This window comes from Lepisma saccharinum, chromosome 5 (genome assembly GCF_977018435.1).
Source record: "Lepisma saccharinum chromosome 5, izLepSacc3.1, whole genome shotgun sequence".
NCBI lineage: Eukaryota > Metazoa > Arthropoda > Insecta > Zygentoma > Lepismatidae > Lepisma > Lepisma saccharinum.
Genome location: NC_139233.1, coordinates 32509316 through 32527917, shown reverse-complemented (window position 1 = coordinate 32527917; position 18602 = coordinate 32509316). Strand labels below are relative to the sequence as shown.

The 18602-nt window shown below is 37.0% G+C and overlaps 1 protein-coding gene across 1 annotated transcript in view; it reads right to left on the bottom strand.

Moving 5' to 3' along the window:
- The window catches only part of LOC145988287 (uncharacterized), a 34394-nt gene extending 16053 nt beyond the window's left edge, over positions 1-18341 (bottom strand). The window contains exons 1-2 of the mRNA XM_083123150.1: positions 18243-18341; positions 4021-4082 (exon numbers count right to left, since the gene is read on the bottom strand). Of these exons, the coding sequence (XP_082979276.1) occupies positions 4021-4082; positions 18243-18260 (80 nt within the window). The 5' untranslated portion in view covers positions 18261-18341. The remainder of the gene's footprint in view (positions 1-4020; positions 4083-18242) is intronic.
- Positions 18342-18602: the final 261 nt, after the last annotated feature.

Sequence of the window (18602 nt, the reverse complement as noted above, 5' to 3'; positions counted from 1 at the left end):
GTTAGTCTGTTGGGCTGATGGTAATAAAAGTACCCTCTGAACATTTGAATTATGACCTGTAATGTTAAACAAATATTCAGCAATTACCGTAATTTAAAATTCCAGAAGTTTAAAGTTCGAGAAGTTTCATCTTGGGTAGTTTTTAGTTCAATAACAGGGTGTCTACCAAAATAACACATCCAGCATTCTTGACTTTTTCTAGACCTTTTTCCGTCTTTCTTAACGTTTATTTATCCGACCCCTACTTAGGTAAAATTGGAAATTAGTAATTAAGAAAATAAATATTTATTTATTGAAAACCCCTACCAAAGGGCTAGTTAAGATGAAAACTGAAGCTGAATTTAAGAAGAGAATTAGATCTGTTTTCTCGTATTAATGCATCCTGAACTGTGTTTGGCAGACGAGCAAGGCTTTGGCGTCTGGACTCAAGCCAGTATAATCTTATGTGAGGCTTGTGTCGATTGTCCTTATACGTTTGTGACTGTCCCTTCATCCGTCTTACCTTACCGCCATTCATTATCATTTTCGCGATTAACCAAAGGGACAGAAAAAAGTTAAGTAAAATAAACTAAATCAACCAATCAGTCATTATGATAGCAAAAATTCTTGACCACAAGAATAATTTATTGCCTTTTTATTGACTGCTTGACCTACATGTTGATTTCTTTACTTTTCTTGACTTCCATGACTTTCTTGACTGGTAGACACCCTGAATAACTTTGTTCTCTATACCCCTGCTTTACAATCAAATTATATTGAATAAGAATGGCAACACCTTGTTCCATCAGTATAAACCCCTAAGGCAAGAGATTCTGCTCAGGCATTGAACAGTTACGTTATCAGAAAGTGGTTCCAAAACTTTGCTCATTAAGTGCTTCCGTTTTTCTGTATTTTTAATAGCAGGACAAACTTTTTTTCCTTTTGGGCAATGACTGAATCAAAATAAATTTCACCATTGAGTTTGGAAGCGCAGTCCATAGATTTGTAACTTGCATGATTTTTTCTGTTATCTACTTTCCTAATTAATATTATGTGACTCTGAAAATGTAGGACATTTATGATATTTTTCAAATTTCTCCCGGACGCCGGACATTAGGCTAAAATGTAGGACATGTCCGGGAAAATCCGGACGTCTGGTAACCCTATACATGTCATTTTTGACCTTCTATGCAGTACCTCTAGACACTCCAATTAACTGGTTATTTTGGTCACAGAAGCACCACTAGCCATGCGGACACAGACAATATGCTTTCTTTCAAACTCTGTGTCTACAGAGCAACTCAACCTCCTTCAGAGTCAAGATGGTTCTTGCACAGATAAAGATATACAAGCAGCAGCGCCATCTCTTATTCTGTTTGGTAGAAGAAGCGGAAGCAAAAGTGCGAGTGGTGCTCTTAGCGCCTCTAGCGGATTATTACAAAACTTCTTGCGAATGGCGATTCTCAGTGAGAGGTCCGTGCACCAGTTTTCCTGCCTTAGACGAAGATCTGCTTATATAGGGTGTTCCGGGAGAGCGGCAATACTTTGGGAACTGATAGTATGAGTGATTCTAAGCAAAAAAGTTCATATGATCATAGGTCCGATTATGAACGATGAAAAATGTGTTTGTATTTGTGAATATCGTTGTGCTATTATGCAGTGATTGTTTACAGGTAAATTGTGTTATTAAACTTGTAAAATGGCAAGAAGCTATTTCTTTTCTTTGTCGTCGTCGTGGTAGTGGTCTGGTTCCGTGGCCACCTCATTCTCCCGACCTAACCCCTCTTGATTTCCGTTTTTAGGGGGTGGATGAAGCAGGAGGTTTACCGCGAAAGGATGAATACAAGGGATGAACTGCACATTCGTATTATGAATGCTGCTGCGTTAATCCGTTAACATCATCGGGAACTTTGTAGTGCAACACAAGATGTCCTCCGACGCGCTCAGAAGTGCATTGATGTTGGTGGTGATATTTTTTAGAATCTGCTGTGGCCTGCTATAATTTCTGTGGCCTTTTCCCTCCTTACATTCGTTCATGTGAGTACTGACCAGCAGGTGTTAACATTTCATTTTTCTACATTTATTGCTTGCTTCATTACTTAATTATCGTGTACTAACTACTGCTACACCACAAATTCATGCAATAAAGATTGGTATAAGCATCTCCCTTCTCGTATTTACTTACACAATTACATTGCCATGTTTTACTTGTTACTGTTTTTGTTTACGTTTTCCTACATCATTTTTATTTCTGTTCATATCTCCGTTATCGTTCAAAATTGGACCCATGTTCATATGAACTTTTTTGCTTAGAATCACCCATACTACCAGTTCCCAAAGTATTGCCGCTTCCTCCCGAAACACCCTTATATCTTTACCTGTGGTTTATGTCATTCAGGGAAAACCAACACATGTCGCACCACGTCCAATTTCAGGATGAAAGCATGCGTCTATTTAATCCGTTACCTCGAAGTGCTGTTTCCATATTTTTGTTCAACTCCTGTACGATAGTTATGTAAATATCTAATCATAATCATTGTTACATGTACAAAAATACAATATATGGATGTCCCTCTCTTGGTAATACGTTGAAGTACATTGTATTTCCAATATTGAATGAAACCGTTTCTGGATATTTCACAACGAAGTGACAAAGCCACACGCGACAAATGTCCCTTGGGAATTAATCAATCAACAGCAAGGTTTCACACCCTAGCGGCATGATAGGCAACACAAGGCTACATTCAAACCTAAAGTGACACACTTGTTGCTTTCCGTTTCGGTGTGAAATCTCACTTAGACACTCGAGAAACATCCCGCGAAAAAAGCTTTTCTTCAACCACTTTATGCAAAGATAGGCTAATGGGAACTGAATGTACCGTTTAAAGTGGGATCAGAACAACTATGTGTCCCTACCAGTGATTGAACAGAGAACTTGATTAAAAGGCAACCGATTTTTTCACAATTCCATCTGGCAAGACCGAAAAATGTATCTTGTATACTCAGATATCGATGTCTAATTTGTGTAAATGGATGTCCTTAATGTCCATAGATATGAACTAAATGCACGGCCATGAAATTAGGCGGGTGGCAGAAGTTCGCGCTGTTGCCAAGTCGGAGCACAACCCTGTTAGTTCGGAGGTTTAAGAGCAGTCCGACGTGTAGATATGGGACTCCATTTATGGAGCCTGTAACGAATTTTCAATTCACACGATCGCCAGCTCTGTATCGAAAGTGCCCCGGCAAGAGGTCGGTCTGACGCTCGAACTAGGCAACGCAGCCCGGTAGACGTTGCCACACAGTGAGCGGGAACCAGCGACTTTTGTCCCGAACTCGCTTTGTTTTTCCCATATGTGTACCAGCGCAATTCTGCCCAGCCAGCTATTTTCATGGTCGTGCGTTTCGTTTAGATATTTCCATTCACCAAACTTAGTACATTCTCTTTAGCAATATTATTTACTGCAAAAATAACCACAATAAATTTCTAAAATAATCCTGTCAATTCCAATTAAAGTCGTTGCAATAATATTTTTTTTTCAGTAATTATTACGATTATTTTAATTGATTCTTCCTAATGACATTAACATCTGGTTTTGTATCCATATTCCATGGTTATGCCATCCTGTGTACATTTTTTCTAACAGCTGTACCTCCAAGTGATGTCATCTCGTCAACCAATCCCAGCTCATTTCCAGCAATTGACTCACCTGTCATCTACCCGCCTTGCACGGTACGGTAAGGATCTCAAAACCATTTATCACCATAAGTTACAGTTTGTAGATGTACCGACTCGTGCAAGAAAATTTTCTCCAAAAAAGGTTAATTACTTTTCCTGACCTTGCAACGATGAAAAAAGAGAGAACCCAGAAGCAGAAATGCAAATAAAAACAAAAGTGAAACCCTAACTATGCTTTTCACGCACTGGCTCCACACCCGAGGCAGCTTTTTTTGATAGTCTTTTATTTTTCTTTATCGTCAGTTGCTTCTTTTCTACCTTAACGAACTTTCTCGACCTTGTTTTCGGGGTAGAAAAATACTCACTTCACCTTCCTCCCGGCTTCGGCGTAGGCTAAGCTCAGGACAACCAGCGCCGCCGACAGCAACTGCGGAGAAAATCAAAAGTAATATCAGTGTCCGGTCATGGAAGAATTTGTGTCAGTAACCCACGCCCACAAACCAGTACTTCCACTTTTTCTTTCCTTTTCGGTGAAACTCGTGGTCAATGTCAATTTTTTTTCATGTATCTTGATGATATGGCGGTAGGTAGTGAAAGTAGTCGTCATATGGTGCTGAAAGATAATGGAAATTGTACGCCCCAGAGGGGGAAAAGTCAATAACTGAGGTTGTTGACACTGTTCGTAGGCGTAGCGTCTTTCTACGGATAGCAAGGTTGGCGAAGAAAGGTCAAAGGTGTTACTCTTACGCCGATGATGAACACATTGCTGTAAGCATTGGACTCGTAGCGTGTATTGGTTAAGGCTATCGTCTTTTAACCAGTGGGTCACAGGTTCGATTCCCGTTAGAATTCAAATTTATGTGGCAGATATCCCATTTGGGTCTCATGTAGTTTGAATTGAGGAGAAATGTTTTATTTCAGGGAATATTTTTTCGTTTAAATTGAAAGAAGCTTTCAACTTATACAAGACGGGAAGGTATTTTTTTAAGTTCCTTTAACTCTTCTTTTTTTGTTAACAATGGCAGAGGTTAATAATCTTTTCGCTTTCAATATTGAGAGTTAACAGTTTGGTCCTATCTGATAAAACTAGAAAAGTGACATTTTTTGGAATTGTAACACGGGTCAGAATTCGAAGTGTCGGATACAATCTCCCAGTTAAGAAAATTTAGTCAGCTTCATTGCCTCCATGTTGATCCATACAAGTATCCATCCACCGTTCCCAACTCGCCCAAGCATCCCCTTCCCCCCAACTAGCCACTTAGAGCACTGGCAGGGGTTGTGAAATCTTCACACACTCCATACGGTAATAGTTGAGAAAGATATTTTCGTTTTATAAAGTAACTTGAGTTACGGTTACAGTAATACTGTCTGAAATGCCGTACAGTTTGTTACTGTATTCTAGATAAGTTAACTCATACTGTAAGGGAATTCTCCTTTTCTGTACTGGTCACAAGGAACCCCCCCCCCTCGAAAGACTTACTAATTACAAAAATTAAATAATGAAATAATATAATAACTAAAATTAAATAATGAAAATATACTTGTTTTCTAATCGAGGGTTTTTATTTCCGCCAAATTTATTGGAAGGCAAGAATTATATATATTGTAATGATACTAGAGGGCCTCCCCGATGGCGTAGTGGTAACGTTGCCGCCTTGTAATCAAGGGGTCCCGGGTTCGATACCCGGTGAAGGCACATAGTGGTTTGGATCCCACTTTAAACTGTAGATCCAGACCCGATTAGCCTTACTGTGCATAAAGTGGACTTAAAAACACCAACTCAACCAATCAACCATTTTAATCATGCTACTTTAAATGACAGTGGCAAAGTAGATTGATGCAAGATTTATTACTACTTATAACGTAACATTCGTAAAATATCACCAGGGACTTTACTTTTCTTCAACTATATCTAACAACCTTTTTTTATATATATTTCATAAATATTAATTTCTTTATCTATTTGACATTAATTTCCTTTCCAGAGCAGTTTTTTTTTGTACAAATTTTGCCGACTTATCTACACGTAAGCTAGATAATGAACATGTGCTGTTATATCACTATTCTTATACCGTCCTTTTACCTATTCATCTAATAAAAATATAATATTAATTAATTTGAATATTTTAATTAATACTATTTTAATTAATTGAATATAATTAGTTTTGTTTATTATTATTATTATTATTATTATTTTGAGACACTTGGTTCGGACCCCCCCCCCCCCCGAAACATATTTCTATATGCGTGCTTGACTGGTGACTAGCTCAAATACACACCACACCAACTTTCATTAAATTATAATAAACTCATATGTTTAAATATGAAAATATAGAGGCGATAAAACTCAAAGTTAACCTTTGTTTGCCAAAAAATTACGTTAAGCAACCATTCGTCTGTAACGAATGTATGTCTCTATTAAAAGTTTGTTTGTATTTTATTTAATAAACTACGTGGGTTGTAAATTTGAAAGTGGCAACACTGTCAGGAAGAGGTGATACCAACGTAACACCGTGCATGTGCTATCAGTTGGGGCCGATGTCGATGTATGTAGTGCCAAAAGTGATCGAAGCAACGAGTCCTGTTGTGTATGTACGAGGTATAGAAGTGAACACCATTTTGTTTACTGCCCAAAAACATGTTTGCCAAGGTAAACTGCGATTTTGGATCAAAATACAGGTTGCCCGTGACAGTAATGCACGAGAATGTCATCAACACTTTCATGAAACCTGTAGCAACAATACAACTGACAATGCTCACCGCAGCCCCCCCCCCCCATCCCTTTTCGAAACATGAAATATTTAAATGTGAACCTATAAAAAGCTACGGAAATAACATCGACGATTTTTCAAATTTGTAACAATTTCATTGTGCAATATTGGGTAGTTTTCGTTTTATAACAGTCGATGCAAGGATAGCAGACGTCCGATTTAGTCAGAAGTCCATTACTTTTAATCCCTGTCCTGACTTTCTTCGAACTTAACTCGTGATGCGAAAATGTCTCTTTATTATTATTATTATTTTGTTAACTCACATTTAGACATGTTCCTTATTGTAATAATACGTAATTGCGAATACGTAACATTTAATTTATAAATATATTATTTTCTAAATATGGTTTTATAATGACTTTTCAATGTCGCTAGTATAAGAAAATTAAATTTTGAAACATTCTTAATTTGCGGAACACAGGTGTTCTCGGATTACCAGCCAGGTTAAATTAGAGTTAGCTTCCAACGTTTCGAGCGCATAGATTGCTCTCATCAAAAAAATTCTGGGTACGAGCCTTGTTCACCGTCTGATAGCAAATGCATGGTGTTATCACCTTTTCCTGACAGTGTTGCCACTTTCAAATTTACAACCCACTTTTATTTGTCTTCATTACTGTACAGAACATACAAATAAGTAACCGTTCCTTTCGTTACTCGTTATCTGAAAAAATAACCGAGTTCCTGTTATTCACTTCGCATAGTAACTTGTTACTCGAAAAAGGTAACTTATTGGACAACACTAACATATCTGGGTACATACAAACTACTTTTTGGTACAAATGGATGTTTGAATGTACAGTAAGTATCGAAGTACTCGTATAGCAACGAAAATTCAATAAAATAGGTTATTAACTTTCTTAATATTTCTATACAACATGGAAGTTCACGTTATTGTTTTATCATAATTTTCGATATTTCCAGTGTGATATGTTAGAAAATTCCTGTGAGCGAGAGATAGCTAAGAATGGTCACCCACCTCTCTATGACACAAATCCGCCATTGTGTATGCAGTTTCACGTGTACCGAAATGAGATTTTCATCGAGAGCTGTACTATTATAGAGCCTTGAAGTTGCAGGGGCTCATTTGCAAGAATTTAAATATTTATAAGCCATTTTAGTAATTGTTAACCAATTGAAAATACGTAAAAACTTTCCAGGAATGTAAGAATTCGCCCCATTTATTCATTATTGTCTCTCTTCACAGTATCGCATGGACTGGCATCTGAGTGCAATAGAATCGCAGAATAATATTGTTCAGTCAGCTTCCTTTGGTGAGTATCAATGTATTTACCATAATCCTTCAGTAGTTGGATTCAAATGTTACTAATTCAGTTCACAAATATTAGGAAATGTCACACGTTTTATTGTAGAAACTCAGCGACACAAATAGAGGCTCTTGTTTGATGTTCTATAGCTCCAGTCATCACCTCGATGGACAAAGTTGACTGATACACTCTCGATCTCTGTACAAAAGGTCATCTGTTCGAGTTCCGGTCTGGACATGGGTATTCTTGGATACCGATCCAGCTTTTGTTTCCCACATAGTATTTACTTTCACTGATTCAGCAGCGTGGAGGGACATTGCACAGTTTTTCGGGTCCCACTTTGAACTGATCTATTTCGGAATAGACTATATTATAGTGCAGGAGGCCTTAGAAAGAGCGTTTCGCGGGCTAACAGCAGACGTCGCTCGCACACTATTGCCGATACTCTCGTGTCGTCTGCTCCTCAGCCGAACAAACAACCCGAGGTAGCAAGAGGCAGAGGTCACTCACCCTTCCAGAAGGGTGCAGCGAGCTAGCTGTGGCAACCGGGCTCGCTCATTCGCGGACCTGATTGGTTCTCGCCGACACACACTCATATTGTCGTCTGCTGTAAGCCCGCTAAGCGATCTTTCTAATGCCTCCTGCACTATAGAAATAGTAAGTGTTCTTGAAACAGACTTCGACTTGCTATTGTTTGACAGCCAGTGGCGTAACAAGATGCCAATACTACAATTCAACATTAACATTCAAAAGTATGGTCTGCTTCACCACGTTTTTGAGTATTTGCAGGACTGCGTTCGATGTTACTTAACAGGGGGGGGGGGTGCCAGGGGTTCCGCCCCCTTCATTCCCATCAGAATCAATTATCCGCCGCCGCTACGACTCATGCGGTCCCGGGTTCGATTCCCAATGCCCAATAGATATTCTTGGTGAGAGTTCCTTTAGCATATCATCGCTCATCCTCATCTTCGCAGTTAGCCAAAAGTGGCAGAAAAGCGAAGTAAACAAAACCAAATCAATCAATCAACAATCCGCCCATAACTAATAGTAACTATTTGCAAGAAATATTTTTGAAATGTAAACTCGTTCACGAAACATGATAATCGGTAACAATACATCTGAGTGGGGTGATCTAAGGTAAATCGGCTCTAGGGCTCACCCAGCCTCAAATCAATGGGTACCTGGGGGCAACCCTGGGGGGTAATGGCGGCCGGAGTGTGGTGCTGATCACATCATCTCCAAAATGGTCGAGATCGATAACGTGTGGGGCCCTACCCCCACATCCCCTAAATGTGCCTTCATGGCACGGTGATATGCACTGGGAACTTTACCTTGCCTTACCTGTAAAGCCACATGGCCTAAGAAAATTGATGCTCTAGAGGGTAACGGCGGCCGGAGTGTGATGCTGACAACATAACTTCAAATAAACGGCCTAGATTGTGGATACGCCTTCCCTGCATGTTGCAATATGTACCTTTACCTTAATCACCCTTTGAGGACAACGTCATTGAATTCGAAAGGATACCAACCGTAACATTGAAAAATCCAACAGAATTTCTCTGCAGTGAAAGTTGGAGAAACCAGCCATCTTCCATCTCACATTATTCATATTTATAAAAAAACATGTTTCCAAACAAAACCGGACAGTCCATTATATCAAACCCACAACTCCCATCTCAGGAAGATGATTCCACTATTATGGGTGCCCCTTATGCTTTCTTTTCGATGATTTTTCCGGCAGAAATGATCGAGGGAACACACAAAAAACGAATGCCTGGCATGTATGTAGGTTACCACGGTCTCCCCGTGTCCGTCCCCAATACCAATCAACCACAAATTGCGGAGCATCGAAGTCTCTCATCCACAAAAGATCGCTCGCGGCAAGATGAGAAGGGACTGACCAACTTACGTCGATGGAACGTGATCGGGGCAAATATTTGAAGGTTGATATCTGAATTCGTGCAACGTGTTCAAGGTGTCAAGTTATTTCTCAAACGTATCTTTGTTTCCAAAAGGAAAATATGGTATAATACGAACTCCTGACCATGTGAAGTGTCTTATTCAACTACACTGCTTGAAGTTATCGTAACACTTGCAATATTCTGTCTTTAAAACTTAATATCCTCACCGTTATTTTACAAAAAAACGGGACGCAATCGTTCTTTTTTTTTCGTGATTCATGCCGTCACTTCTCTCTGTTGTGGCTAGAGTAAGAAATCAACATGGCATCGGTAACTCCTTGGAATTTTAAATAAAGACACACGCTGCTGTGTGAGAAAGAGTACCGCCCTATTTTAAGGGAAATCATTGGAGAGGGTCAACATTCAGTAGTCAGAGGATAATAAACTAAATATAGTATAACACCATTAAGCCTTGTTTCCATGGTAAACAAAAACTCAATATGCTGACCAAGGCAGAATTTATTTTATTTTAAAACATAAATTAAACGTTACGTTTCAACCTTCTAGCAAGGTCTTCTTCAGACTCTGTACCAAATACAAATGAAAAAAAAATACAGAGTCTGAAGAAGACCTTTCTAGAAGGTTGAAACGTAACGTTTAATTTATGTTTTAAAATAAAATAAATTCTGCCTTGGTCAGCATATTGAGTTTTTGTAAATACATGTAATATTGATAATAACTATTGTTATGGATGTTGTTTACTAATTGTTTACTAATGGTAAACTGGTTAATAATTACATTATTACTGAATTTAAACAACGTCGAATTACCGCATTTGCCGTCATATAAGATGCACCGATGTATAAGATGCATAACCTTATTTGTACAAATTTTTGAGGAAAAAGCTTTATCACTGAATTTATATTTAATTTACAGTATTTCAAATGTAAAGTAAATTGTAGGTCTACTTTCAGCAAATAACTTACCTAATCTAACTAGGAAAGAATAATTTTAACCTTCGTCAAAACTCATTCACCTCCAGAGAGAAATGAAGAGTCATTTGAAACCTCTTCGAAATCAGAATCGGAGTCCTCATACAACTGTTCCATCCAGTGCATTACTAACGCGATACTTCTTAAATGAGTGAGCCACTGTATTAGTTTTCAAATCATCCCATGAAAAAAATTCCAGAAATGAAGTTAATCAAGAACTGAGTATCAGCGTTTAAAACGCACCCTGTTATTCAGGCATATTTTTAAAGGAAACAAGTGTTTCTTATGTGTCGACAAACACGGTAATATTTTAACATCTCACTGTACATATCTACGTGCACTAATTATATTAACATTTAGAATATTATTTTTCATTACATACATTTACATTTTTATTTTCAATTTCTTTCCAAATTATATATATCTGCGCTTGAAATCTATTTTTGAAAAATTTATGCAAGTTACTGCCATTTTGCAGTTGGGTCAATCCATGAGTTCCGGGTGGTGTGACAATCATACGCTTCAAATCTAAATATTTTGTAAATAAATAAATTGAGCTCATCCATATCATCATTACAGTATTCAGAATGATGACATTGTTATTGTCCTGAAGAGTAACCTCTGTGAACAACGTAGTTTTTGTGCAATTCGAGAATAAAGGAAGTTCCGGGTTTGACTCACACGGCGGTAAAAGCTTCACCTACCACCACACAACTTGAAAACTGTGAATTTTTAAAACTTTTTTTATCCATCATATTTTTGGGAGGGATGTAGATTATAACCTTTCATCTCATGTCTATTTTTCCAGCGAAAACATTTTAATTTTTACTATTATTAATTTTTAAAAAAAGGTCCGGGTGTGACCTGTGTGAATACCTCATTTATAACTCCATTTAATACCATATTACTCATCTAATACATGAACTGAACAATATCAAAAGGAAAAAGAATCTTCTCAAGTCATAACTTTTAATAATTACCAAATCTATTTGTGAAAATTACAACTTTATTCAGCTTTGTTTATACACTCAAGTCTTAATGTAAGAAGACAAGATTTATCACATTTTTCACTTCTCTTTGTTAATCTGTATTCTTAAAGCTATTCAAGGACATGTAAATATCAAAATAGTAACTATTTAGTGTCCCACACTAAGCTAAATCTTAAGTTTAATGCTGTTTAAGTAGTATTTGGACTAATTTTACTTTTTGAGTGGTAGATTACTTTGTCATGGATTGTCCCAATTTACTTTGAACATAATGAACTCTGTTACAGTTATTTTGAATAGACGAATAAAATAAAATTATCGTACACGAATAATGTAAGACCAGTAATTATGCCTGTGGACCACCTCTAGACAGTAATATATATATATATTATTTTTAAATGATTTTAAATATTATAGTGATTTGATTAAACGTTGATGCCATTTCTCAATTAATGCAAAATGTTTATCACTAATCGGAAGAGTTTTGATCCGTTTAACCCTCCGCTTATATGCGGCCATATATATATGTGTGTGTGTGTGTTTAGTACAGGATTGAAACATATAAGAAGAAACTTTCAAATTATAAATTGCAGTTGAATGCAACATAAATCTAAGCTCTTCGGGTAAAGAGACTTTGGGTCAAAATATTCAATTTTACAATAGTCATTTGTGCTTATTCTTTTCATAGCAAACATTACAGACATAATATTCATATTGGATCATTTAGAATCTTTACACATACTCAATATAAATGTATACTTATAATCAGTGGCGGCGATTGGATTCCAAAACTGGGGGCAAGGACAGTTTACTTTCTTTGGTAGATAAGGTTTAGCATAGTGCTGGAGCAGAAGTGGTAAAAGGTGGGGGCCAACTGTCCACCACGCTCTCCCTAATCGCCGCCACTGCTTAAAATATTTTCTTAAATTGATTCAGTGTGACTTAAATGAAAGCGACAGAAAATCGCAATTTGTGACGTATGTGCCTTTTTTCCGAACTCCTAGAGATATAGAATTAATAACGAATTATTAAAGTTGTATTAGGCTCCGGATTACAGTTTACTACATAATAGCTGCTATTTATTTAAAACCAGAGATAATAATTTTTATTTTAGTTGGATGGCAGCGAAATATTCACGGTCTTAGGTGCTCATTTCTCCAGTTAACTGCTTACAGTGTATAGTAATAGGCTATAGGGTATCTGTAACTTCGTAACAAATTATTATAGTTTCGAAGTACCGCATACAGCACGGCCACAAATCATGATCACAAATGGAGTGAGTCGAATGGTGATATTTTAAAGGTATGTGGTACTCCGGCAGGAGGGTTATGCTGGTGGTATCAAAAATTCACATGGTAAAGGGGAGAAGGGGTCGAGTGTCATATCGATTGATAGATCTGTCAATCTTACACAGCTTTTGGAGGAAACAATTCTTGGCTTACTCATGGGTTTTCGAATGGTTTTCATGGGCACTCAAAAGCAGTTTAACGGTGTCAATGAGTCTCCAACGCGGTAACAGGCTAATGTTTTCTAAACGGGGAACTAAATAGTAAAAAGAAAAACCTGATTTAAAAAAAAAAGAAAAAGTCACATAATTTCGTTTTTGTTCGCTGATTGGAATAGGGTTGACTTACAAAGTTTTATTACAATTAGGATATATAATTACGGCATTTAGAATTCTCGATGTACTCCCTGGTCACCCCTCGTCGAGGTCATCAACAATTTCCACATGCCGCCATTTAACCCACCCATGGTTTTTCGTGTGATGACTTAAATATTATATTATTATTATTGATATTATTATTATATTCTTGGGGACACTTTTCTACTTGGTCCACCAGACGAGTGAATATCCAGCAAAATGGTTTTTCATTAATATACCATCTATATATAGTGTGTGTAAGTATAGTTCTAATTAGTGTAGACTGTTTAAATAATACCGCCTTGGTGGTCGACTCACGATCACGACACTGAAGAGCCTGGGTTCGAATTCTGGTCAGGACAGAACAGGTAGTTTCTTTATGTTTGTCCTTTCATATAATTATTATTCGTTCTCATCGTGACACTTAACATATGATGACGTAGATAAATGACATGTAAGACTATTACTCCATTACACGGTGGACAGTAATGTAGCCTTGACGACAGATATTTTTCTTTTTTAGAGAAGGAATATTTTTAAAAAAATATGTTGGTAATTTAATTTCATATTTAACTCATACTAATTTAGTCTTCTATATATTATTGAACGCACATATATAGGTGCCGTGCTGTTAGCGAACGTGCTCATATCGAACACGTGAACTTAGTGAACACAGTTACGGAAGGATTTGCAGGTGCGTGCTGTTAGCGAACACGCAAACTTATCCTGTCTTATTTGTCCTTTAAACTGCGCAGCATGCAAGTGTTGCCAGTGATAAGCCAACTTGCGTGGAGAAACACCTCATTGGCTGGTGCCTCTTGACCTGACCTGACTAGGGTCTTCCTTGTCGCACAACAGTTTTGTTACCTTATGTTCTGAGGTCAGACGAGGAATTCCTAGGAGGTTAGGTTAGGCCTGTTAGGTTAGGTTCCATTAGCATAAATACAACGAATAATTATTATTTACGCTAAGATAATTAAGCATAGCTTACCTAACCTAACAACGTAGGCATTTAGCCTAAAATTAATAAGCTTTCTTCCGTGACGTCAGAACACAAGGTTGCCCAAGTGTTGTGCGATAAGTGAGACCCTTGCCTCACTCATGATCATTCTTCAATTGACTGGGAAACCAGCAAGATGACTGAAATAAAATTCATTAAAACAAAGCACGGGAATTTGTGTTTGGTGCACGATGGTTACCAGTATCGAAAAGTACACAAGCAAAAGGCGTGGTGACGTGGCTATGTACGAAAGAGAAGAAAATGAAGTGTACGGGGTCACTGAAGACAACACACGGATTTCTACTAGCTAATTAGCCCATTTCAAACACAAAATGCTTATAAGGTATCACTGGCAACACTTGCATGTTGACCACTTTCAAGGACAAACAAGACAGGGCAAGTTTGTGTGTTCGCTAACAGCACACACCGGCAAATCCTATCCTAGGAGCACGTTCGCTAAGAGCACGGAATCCATATATACACACATGAGTGTCGAGAGGGGTTCGAACAGGTCTGTAAACCCTTCCTGGAAATTAGCATTGTTCATTTCAGGTTGCAAAATAGCAGAAAAACTTTTAATTTTCGTTAAATTTAGTTAATAACAGAAATTGCGTAAATAACTAAAATAAAAGAAATGCCTTAGATCGAATATATTGGGTGTAAAATTGTGGAACCAGATTGTTTATATATATATATATATATATATATATATATATATATATATATATATATATATATTTATATATATATTCTACCATTTAATCCAAAGAATAAATAGTTCACAGGTCAGTTCAAAATTCCAAAATTTAGAGTTTTGTGTGAGAGGACAAATAACATAACTTTGACTAAAATTTTCCTCTAACTTTGAAAGCTTTTCCATCAACGAGCTACGTAAAATTTAATAAGAAAATATAATAACTGTGTAATGCAATGCATCAACAAAAGAAATGTAAGAAGTGTTGAAAAAGAGTTGCACTGGATATTCACTCATCTGGTGGATAGAGTAAAAATGTGTCCCCATGATAATAATAATATTAAAATTGTAATAAAGTTGATTAATTACTTTACAATAGTCATTACTGTATATTTATAATAATAATAATAAATATTATTATTTTATCAATGGCACCCCCTCCTACAAAAATTTCTGGCTACACTCATGCACACACACACACACACACACACACACACACACACACACACACACACAGAGAGAGAGAGAGAGAGAGAGAGAGAGAGAGAGGGAGGGAGAGAGACGGAAGTAGTTAGAGATTTGTGCGTCTGGGGCGAGATAAACATAATACTCCCTCCCTCACCCTTTCAGTATGAAACGTTAATATAGAGATGGAACACTGTGCAATGTGCACGGGGAAATATACCTTTACTTTATTAAATGTTGCATTGATAGCGTGTTATATTGTAGGTTCGATTATAATTCACGACGGGATACACAATACTGAAACTAATAATTGAAACACCATTAAGCCTTGTTTCCATGATATGAAAAACTGAATATGCTGACCAAGGCGGAAATTTATTTAATTTTAAAACATAAACTAAACGTAACGTTTCAACCTTCTAGCAAGGTCTTCTTCAGACTCTCTACCGTACAGAGTCTGAAGAAGACCTTGCTAGAAGGTTGAAACGTTACGTTTAGTTTATGTTTTAAAATTAAATAAATTTCTGCCTTGGTCAGCATATTGAGTTTATTAATAATTGAAAGTTGTAAAGTAATTAATAGTGTAATGTGTTAATGGAAATATGAAAAAGTAGTGGCCCTGGATTAGTATCGTACAAAGATTTACCATTGTATTCATCATTATATATGTACTTTAATTTAATTGTTACCATAAAATTTACCAGTTACATTTTGGCAGGGTTTGTGAGCCTGAATTTGGTCCCCCTTTCTTTATTCAATTACGACATAAAACTATCTAGTTCGTTTTTAGTTCTTTCAACATTCTAGACACTGCAATAAAATATGTTTTAAAAGAATTTACAAAATACAGAGAGTTTTTAAATTCCAAATGATATGTAATTGTGTTCAATTTGTTTAGTTCTTTGAAAGTTACTTTTCTCACAAGGTAATTTAGTAACTTTGTTCTAGATTTATCTATAATTCGTAGGATTTCATGCATGTATGAACTACAAGTGAACTACTCTTTCCTCTAATAAAGACCTATTAACACTAGTTTCCATTATTGTAAATTAAAACAAATTATAACAAATATCATATGTTTAAATATGAAACTATAGAAATAAGAAAATTCAAAGTAAATTCTTACCCCCTGAGAAAGTTACGCAACGCAAAACAATTAGTAGTAACACATGTATGTATTAATATTACATATTTTTTCTACCTTTAAAGCAAACTATAATTTGGTTCATTACTGTTCACCCGAAAAAGAAACTGTAAAAATTAACTTCATTTTGTTACTTATTACTTACCAGGTCATTCGTTGATTCAAAGCTCCCCGTAATGAAAGGGTCCCGGGTTTTCAATACCTGGTGAAAGTACTTAGTGGTTCGTATCCCACATTAAACTGTAGACCAAATCTGATTATCCTGTCTGTGCATAAAGTGGACTTTGAAACTCAAACTTATACCCCTCCAAATCACCCCCTCACCCATCTGGTGGATGAATTACCCTCATGATCCCCTACAATTCCACCCTGTCCGAGCGTATATACGCAAGAGCAACAGTTCTTAACCTTTCATTTAACAGGAACCTATTTTGTTGTTTTCGCAAACCAAAATTCGAAGTACATATAATATGTATTTAAAATTACTTATCAAAGGATCTTTTAATGCAACTGCACCATCTTCACGATTAGCCAAAAGTGTCAGAAAAATGAAGTAAAATAATTAATATAATTGTACAGTGCGATTAACTACAACAGCTGGATTGTAATACAGTAATAACAAATATATTCAAGTAAATGATGGTCTAATATTTAGTATTTTCATATTAAATTTAAGAAACAGGACTGACTTTAGGACAGTCAACAGGGGCTCAGCCCCCTGCAAAGGGGGCTCGACTTGTGAAAAATTTGCTTAGAAAGGGGCCACAGAATGGAAAATAATGAGACATTTGAAATGTGGTAAAATATTTTTAACAAAACTAGTTATCTAACATAGATTGATTTTGTTTATTTTACTTCGCTTTTCTGCCACTTTTGGTCAATCGCGAAGATGAGGATGCGTGATGTTATGAAATTGATGAACGGACACTCGCAAAGAACACCCATGCTCAGACCGGGATTCAACCCGAGACCCCTTGCGTTGTTACGCGCTGTGATAACCACTCAAACATGGTGGTCTGCCTTATCTGGCATAACTTTGCCTAAAAGTTAGGCTACACCTGAAATTGTATGTGGTAGGAGGAGGATGGGGGGCCTTCACGATGGTGTCAGGGACAAGCTTCCACATATAATATAAACCTGGTTCTGAATAAAATCAATCTCTAAATATAATAAAGAAGATTTTAAATGTCCCTTTTTTCACCTTTAGCAAGCCGTGGAATATTAGTTTTTTATTTGGTTTATTTAACAATTGGTAGTCTATTCCTTTCGAATCCCGCTCTAATAAATACGATTATATTGTTATTATTAATCTTCGCGTACTCCTAGGGGTCCGTGGTACACAGGTTAAGAACCACTGCTTTAGAGCATGGGCGTAATGTGCGGCCTAATTTTGGGGGTCTTAACCGAACTTGGAGCTTAATTTTTTTGTGGGGCTGGAGGGCAGAATGGAAAAGTTTTCCATCCCAAAAAAAAAATAACATCAAGGATCATTTGCTAAATAATTGTTAGATTTGTGAAATCAAGAATATTACTCTTCATAACTTTAATCCTAAGGTCCCTAGAAGGTTAAAACAGTACTTGTAAATTTTATATAAACTAAAATAAATTTTACATAAATTTAAATAAACATGATTTTTTTGTGGGGGAGGAGTTTCCCCTTGCCCCGTCCAAGTTACGCCTATGCTTGAGAATATGCAAAACGGAGAGAAAGGTATGTATGCCCTTACCAGTGTTTTCGCTTTCATCTTGCCGAGCGTCTGCACTCCCGATGCACACGAGAAGACGAGGAGACGCAAGAGTGGTCCAGTTGCTTCCTTCCACCGGATGAAGTGTGACACTGACCCACTCATCCATCCTCGCTTTATAAAACCTTGAAATCTCTTACCCGGAGCGAGGAGCCAGCGGATTGGCCACTTTTCCCTCCTTCCCTCGGCCAATCCGGTGAAAGGCTTCCCGCACTCGCAAAGCCGTTTGAAAATTGTCTGAAGATGCTTATTACGCCAATAATGTTTTTTTGCTGTTTTTGTTTAGGTAGGAGGAAATTTATACCCAATCTGCGCCCTAGGTGTTGGCAAGTAGCATGCGAA